A 7,203-nucleotide genomic window follows, 5' to 3' on the forward strand; every position below is an offset into this window, starting at 1 on the left:
CTTTGGGCCAGTTGGAGTCGGCTGTCCTAATTCTGCTCCCCCTCAGCTCCTTGGGCCTTTTGCTGAGAATGGCCTTGGCTCTGTGCAGCACCGCTTAGCAGCAAGAGTAGGCGTTGGTGTGTTAGCAGCGTTGTTTTTCTCCTAGAACCAAAACACCGCATCGTATCAGGCGCTCTGAAGAAAACAGTTCTAGTCCGAGCCTGTGAAACTAAGACACAGCGGTACTGAAATCCATGCTGTGCCAGCGTTCTCCAGCCCGAGGTGAGGCGGAGTGGTTGCCAAGAAGGTGCCCCGTCATGGTGGAGTAAGATGACTGTAGCTTCCCGTGTCTTAGCTCTGCTGTCTCCTTCCTTCTCCCTACCTTTGTCTGCTCTGCTTCCCCTAAGAAGCTGAAGCTTGTGGGTTTCTCTGTGTGGGGTGATGTTTGACAGGATTTGCGTGAAGAGTCAAGTACTGCAGTGATACGCCGCCTTTGCGTTCTTGCTCACCGTACTCAAGGCTCGAGTTAACTGTAGGGCTACTTTTGCCCGTCCCCGCGGTACCGCTGTGGCCGTCAGGCTGCCGTGCTGAAAGTGATAATCAGCTTCTTGCTTTGGCTTTGTTAGTCAAAGCGGGCCGGTCCTGCTGCCGCAGGTGTCCCTGCTTTGTCTGCTTTTTGTGGTGAACTCGTGGATCTCCCTGGACCTGCAGGGTTTACAGAAGAAGTGAGCGGGTACCAGAGTTTTCAGAGCTGTGTGTGAGAATCCCAGGGTTGGTTGCCCCCGGAAGGGGCTCCTGTGATTGAGCGAAAGGAGGCAGTCGCAGGCAGTTTTGGAAAGGAGAGCTTTATTTTGTCTGAATAAATAAAAGAATAAATAGACGAATAAATAGCCGTTTGTATAAATAGTTGAATAAATAGATAACTAGGAAGAGGGTGGGAGGTGCGCTTGGGGCTAGGTGCGCGTGTTGCCCACGAGGTCGTGGATGTGCAGGAACCAGGTGCGAGCTCGTAGGCGGACGTGGTCCCAGGCGCAGGCGCTGTAATCGTTGTCGTGGAGGAAGGTGTGGAGGCAGCTGAAGTGTTTGTTGATGGTGAGGTGAAGGTTGCGAGGCCATCGCGTGCGGGAGCGCGTGTCGCTGCGCGCCAAGCAGTGCTCGAGGTGCTGGGTGTACCGCTGGATGTGGTTGAGGAGGCTTTGGCGTTGGCTGTCGACCCAGTGGGCTGGAGTGCTGGGTCCGCTGAGTATTTTGAAGAGGTGCTGGAGGATGTCGTGGGTGGTTTTGTCGGCTTGCCGGGCGTTGCTGGTGTCCAGGATGGTGTCGTTGAAGGAGCATGGCGCGCTGTGCTGTGGGCACGGCTGGGGTGGGCTGGGAGCCATGTCCCGGAGGAGCTGGAGGCTGTCGCGAGAGAAGGTGGCATCCTGGGGGCGAAGGTGGTTGCAGGCGGTGGCGGCGAGAGCTTTCACAAGGAGCGTGAGCAGCAGGATGCTGTAGCCCGGTGGGTGCTGTGGGCTTGCAGGCACAGCCATGGTGGGACTCTGGTTGTGGTGGGCAGGAGCCTGGTGGGGCTGGGTGGTGGCAGTGGTGTGTGTGCTGCCGCGGTGCCGGCTTTATGTGGTTTGTCATCTTTCCCTTCGTCGCTTTCCTGTTGCCGAGAGATTTTGTCTGCGGCTTTCACTTTTGGCTGCTGGTTTTTGTGGTCTGGGAGCAAATGGCTTGGGTGTGCGTGGGGCTGTTGGTGGAGATCCTGGTCCGGCGGTGTGTTTTGGGTGGCTGGCTGCAAGGGTTGGAAGGGGGATGTGAAAGTGGTGGGGCGGAATCTTCTGGGTCAGCTGTTCTGCAGATATCTGTTTTCATCCTTTCCCTTAGGGCTGCAGCGAGAGCTCTGGTGTATCCTTCATTGAAATCCCTCTTCCTGTTCAACTCTGCTTTTCTTACGTAAGGCCTTAATGCCGTAATGGGTCTTGGCCTTTCGACTTGAGATGTGTGCTGCCCGTGGCTTGCTTTCTGTGCTTGTTTCTTAGAAAGCACTGCAAAGTGAAGCGCGTTGGAAGAACCTTGGGTAGTTTCCGGCGGCGTGAGGAGCTCTGGGTTGGCTGTTGTAGTGGTCGGAGTAGGCAGCGCCGCCTGCGTTGGAGGCTGCTGAGAATATGTAGGAAAGGCTTGTGCTTGAGGAGGAACGAGAAAGGGAAGCGATGCTTCCGAGCGGGTACTGCGGCTGTGGTGGTCCTCGGGCGCCGCGTCTCCTTCCTCCGTCGTCTCTTCTTTTCCTTGCTTCGTGTGGCATCCGGTGAGAAGGAGGAAATGGGCCAGCAGGCGGATAGTTGTAAGGCAAGGATCTTACGTTGCGGAGGCCAAAGGTTTGTCTGAGTGTCCAGGAGGAGTCCACAAGCCTTATGGAGGCGAGCCCGCTGATGTAGTTATTAAGCCCCTGTTGAGGATGAGGAGACTTGAGGAGATGATAGAATGAGAGGGTGGTTTGGTTTGGAAGGGACCTCAAGTGCCGTCCGCTTCCAAGCAACCCCCTTTCCGTGGGCAGCGCCGCCTTCCACTAGAGCGGGTTGCCCAACGCCCCCTCCAGCCTGACGTTAGAGGCTTCCGGTGTTGGGGCGTCCTGAGTTTGTGTGGGTGACCTTTTCCTGTGCCCCACCGCCCCTCAGAGGACAAAGTCTCTTGCTAACGTCCAGTGTGAGCCTCCTCTCTTTTAGTTGCGAGCCGTTGCCCCCTGTCCTGCCATTGCAGTCCGCGTTTATGGGGCCCACTGCAGGTGTCCCGTAGGCCCCCTTGGTGTCACGGAATGGCTTGGGTTGGAAGGGGCCTCGGAGGTCACGTCGTTCCCACTCACTGCCGAGGGCGCGGTTGCCAACCGCAAGACTCAAGCCGTAGAGCAAGCTTCCCAGTGCTGCATCCAGCCTGGCCTGGAACACCTCCGGTACTGGGGGATATCCAGAATCTCTCTGGGCATCGTGTGCCAGTGCCTCACGTCCGTCTTCCCCTGGCGTCTGATCTTAAACTCTTTTATTTTAAAGCCGTGTCCTATTGCTATCTTCCCGTGTGAAAAGTTGATTTTCCTCCTGTTTATAACGTCCCTGTAAGTACTGGCAGGCTGCAACGTGGTCACCCTGGTGCTTTGTCTTCTGCGGACCGCACAGGCACAGTTCCGTCAGCTTGTCTTTGCAGGAGTAGCGCTCCAGCCCTCTGATGGTCCCTGTGGCCCTGCGCTGGCCTCTCACCAAAATCTCGCCAGCTTTCCTGAGCTGGGGCCCCAGACCTGGAGGCATTACTCCAGCTGGGGTGTCACGAGGGCAGAGCAGAGCGGGGGTGGGGGACAGTCGCCTCCCTCTCCCTGCTGGCCACTCCTCTTGGTGCAGACCAGTACGCGGTCGGCCTTGGGGGCTGCAGGTGCAAACTGCTAGCTCATGTTAAGTTTTTTGTCTACCAGGACCCCTACATCCTTCTTGGCAGGGCTGCCCTCAAGGAGTTGTTCTCCCATGCTGCCTGCGTATCTTGGCGTTGTCCCCGCCCAAGTACAGCGCCTTGCACTTGACTTTGTTGAACGTCCTTGGGTTTACATGGGCCCAGGTGGGTTTGAATTTGTCAAAGTCCCTTTGGATGGCATCCCTTCCTTCTGCCGTATCAGCTGCCGCGCTCAGCTTGATGCGCGAAGCCTGCAAACTAGCTGAGGGTGCAGTGGATCCCATCACCTATGTTGCTGTTGAAGATGTTGAAGAGCAGTGGCCCCAAGACGCACCTTGGGGGACACCACTTGTGTCCGGCCTCCACCCTGGCGTAGAGCCTTGATCGCAGCCCTCGGGCCGCGAGCGTGCAACCAATTCCTCATCCACCGAATAGCTGCACCTTTTGAACCCCCGTCTCCGCAATTTATGACGTGGGTGAGGTGCAAACCTTGCAGGAATTCCTTACCGATGGCATCGGTTGCCTTCTCTTTGGGCACCGATGCAGTCGCTCCATCGCAGGAGGCCACTGGGATAGCCAGGCACTAGCACTATAGGTGTGCCCCCGTTGAAGCCGTGCGGGCAGTCTCGGATCACCTGCTGGTCCCTCTGTTTTCCTGGCACTTCTGCTCGGTGATCTTCGTAGGCCTAGAGGCGAGGCTGTCCGGCCAGGATCTCCCCGCGTCTTCCTGCCTGCCTTTTTAAAGACGGGGAGTGATGTTTCCCTTCTTGCAGTCACCGGGGACTTTGCCTGACAGCCGTGACTTTTTTGGTTGGACGGAGAGCTGCTTTGCAACCAGTTGAGGAGCGGAAGGACGAGCGAGTTGATCTGCCACCCTCCTCAAAACTCCTTCCGCTTGATGTCGTATGGTAGGGAATACCCCTTTGGGCCAGTTGGAGTCGGCTGTCCTAATTCTGCTCCCCCTCAGCTCCTTGGGCCTTTTGCTGAGAATGGCCTTGGCTCTGTGCAGCACCGCTTAGCAGCAAGAGTAGGCGTTGGTGTGTTAGCAGCGTTGTTTTTCTCCTAGAACCAAAACACCGCATCGTATCAGGCGCTCTGAAGAAAACAGTTCTAGTCCGAGCCTGTGAAACTAAGACACAGCGGTACTGAAATCCATGCTGTGCCAGCGTTCTCCAGCCCGAGGTGAGGCGGAGTGGTTGCCAAGAAGGTGCCCCGTCATGGTGGAGTAAGATGACTGTAGCTTCCCGTGTCTTAGCTCTGCTGTCTCCTTCCTTCTCCCTACCTTTGTCTGCTCTGCTTCCCCTAAGAAGCTGAAGCTTGTGGGTTTCTCTGTGTGGGGTGATGTTTGACAGGATTTGCGTGAAGAGTCAAGTACTGCAGTGATACGCCGCCTTTGCGTTCTTGCTCACCGTACTCAAGGCTCGAGTTAACTGTAGGGCTACTTTTGCCCGTCCCCGCGGTACCGCTGTGGCCGTCAGGCTGCCGTGCTGAAAGTGATAATCAGCTTCTTGCTTTGGCTTTGTTAGTCAAAGCGGGCCGGTCCTGCTGCCGCAGGTGTCCCTGCTTTGTCTGCTTTTTGTGGTGAACTCGTGGATCTCCCTGGACCTGCAGGGTTTACAGAAGAAGTGAGCGGGTACCAGAGTTTTCAGAGCTGTGTGTGAGAATCCCAGGGTTGGTTGCCCCCGGAAGGGGCTCCTGTGATTGAGCGAAAGGAGGCAGTCGCAGGCAGTTTTGGAAAGGAGAGCTTTATTTTGTCTGAATAAATAGAAGAATAAATAGACGAATAAATAGCCGTTTGTATAAATAGTTGAATAAACAGATAACTAGGAAGAGGGTGGGAGGTGCGCTTGGGGCTAGGTGCGCGTGTTGCCCACGAGGTCGTGGATGTGCAGGAACCAGGTGCGAGCTCGTAGGCGGACGTGGTCCCAGGCGCAGGCGCTGTAATCGTTGTCGTGGAGGAAGGTGTGGAGGCAGCTGAAGTGTTTGTTGATGGTGAGGTGAAGGTTGCGAGGCCATCGCGTGCGGGAGTGCGTGTCGCTGCGCGCCAAGCAGTGCTCGAGGTGCTGGGTGTACCGCTGGATGTGGTTGAGGAGGCTTTGGCGTTGGCTGTCGACCCAGTGGGCTGGAGTGCTGGGTCCGCTGAGTATTTTGAAGAGGTGCTGGAGGATGTCGTGGGTGGTTTTGTCGGCTTGCCGGGCGTTGCTGGTGTCCAGGATGGTGTCGTTGAAGGAGCATGGCGCGCTGTGCTGTGGGCACGGCTGGGGTGGGCTGGGAGCCATGTCCCGGAGGAGCTGGAGGCTGTCGCGAGAGAAGGTGGCATCCTGGGGGCGAAGGTGGTTGCAGGCGGTGGCGGCGAGAGCTTTCACAAGGAGCGTGAGCAGCAGGATGCTGTAGCCCGGTGGGTGCTGTGGGCTTGCAGGCACAGCCATGGTGGGACTCTGGTTGTGGTGGGCAGGAGCCTGGTGGGGCTGGGTGGTGGCAGTGGTGTGTGTGCTGCCGCGGTGCCGGCTTTATGTGGTGTGTCATCTTTCCCTTCGTCGCTTTCCTGTTGCCGAGAGATTTTGTCTGTGGCTTTCACTTTTGGCTGCTGGTTTTTGTGGTCTGGGAGCAAATGGCTTGGGTGTGCGTGGGGCTGTTGGTGGAGATCCTGGTCCGGCGGTGTGTTTTGGGTGGCTGGCTGCAAGGGTTGGAAGGGGGATGTGAAAGTGGTGGGGCGGAATCTTCTGGGTCAGCTGTTCTGCAGATATCTGTTTTCATCCTTTCCCTTAGGGCTGCAGCGAGAGCTCTGGTGTATCCTTCATTGAAATCCCTCTTCCTGTTCAACTCTGCTTTTCTTACGTAAGGCCTTAATGCCGTAATGGGTCTTGGCCTTTCGACTTGAGATGTGTGCTGCCCGTGGCTTGCTTTCTGTGCTTGTTTCTTAGAAAGCACTGCAAAGTGAAGCGCGTTGGAAGAACCTTGGGTAGTTTCCGGCGGCGTGAGGAACTCTGGGTTGGCTGTTGTAGTGGTCGGAGTAGGCAGCGCCGCCTGCGTTGGAGGCTGCTGAGAATATGTAGGAAAGGCTTGTGCTTGAGGAGGAACGAGAAAGGGAAGCGATGCTTCCGAGCGGGTACTGCGGCTGTGGTGGTCCTCGGGCGCCGCGTCTCCTTCCTCCGTCGTCTCTTCTTTTCCTTGCTTCGTGTGGCATCCGGTGAGAAGGAGGAAATGGGCCAGCAGGCGGATAGTTGTAAGGCAAGGATCTTACGTTGCGGAGGCCAAAGGTTTGTCTGAGTGTCCAGGAGGAGTCCACAAGCCTTATGGAGGCGAGCCCGCTGATGTAGTTATTAAGCCCCTGTTGAGGATGAGGAGACTTGAGGAGATGATAGAATGAGAGGGTGGTTTGGTTTGGAAGGGACCTCAAGTGCCGTCCGCTTCCAAGCAACCCCCTTTCCGTGGGCAGCGCCGCCTTCCACTAGAGCGGGTTGCCCAACGCCCCCTCCAGCCTGACGTTAGAGGCTTCCGGTGTTGGGGCGTCCTGAGTTTGTGTGGGTGACCTTTTCCTGTGCCCCACCGCCCCTCAGAGGACAAAGTCTCTTGCTAACGTCCAGTGTGAGCCTCCTCTCTTTTAGTTGCGAGCCGTTGCCCCCTGTCCTGCCATTGCAGTCCGCGTTTATGGGGCCCACTGCAGGTGTCCCGTAGGCCCCCTTTGTGTCACGGAATGGCTTGGGTTGGAAGGGGCCTCGGAGGTCACGTCGTTCCCACTCACTGCCGAGGGCGCGGTTGCCAACCGCAAGACTCAAGCCGTAGAGCAAGCTTCCCAGTGCTGCA

The 7,203-nt window shown here is 57.0% G+C and overlaps 2 protein-coding genes and 1 pseudogene across 4 annotated transcripts in view; 1 reads left to right on the forward strand and 2 right to left on the reverse strand.

Annotated features, from left to right (window-relative positions):
• The window catches only part of UBAP2 (ubiquitin associated protein 2), a gene marked incomplete at its 5' end in the record, with an annotated part of 202,718 nt that overhangs the window by 123,844 nt on the left and 71,671 nt on the right, over nucleotides 1-7,203 (forward strand). The window lies entirely within an intron of this gene.
• LOC306957416 (interferon) lies at nucleotides 933-1,508 on the reverse strand (the record flags this gene model as incomplete). Its single annotated transcript, XM_079548861.1, has 1 exon — nucleotides 933-1,508. One exon carries the CDS (start codon nucleotides 1,506-1,508, stop codon nucleotides 933-935), a length of 576 nt encoding a protein of 191 aa, XP_079404987.1.
• Nucleotides 5,250-5,825, reverse strand: LOC306957417 (interferon pseudogene; annotated as a pseudogene). Its single transcript has one exon. The product of its transcript is annotated as an interferon pseudogene (transcript).

The sequence above is a fragment of the Tetrao urogallus genome (genome assembly GCF_951394365.1).
Source record: "Tetrao urogallus genome assembly, chromosome: Z".
NCBI classification, from domain to species: Eukaryota; Metazoa; Chordata; class Aves; order Galliformes; family Phasianidae; genus Tetrao; species Tetrao urogallus.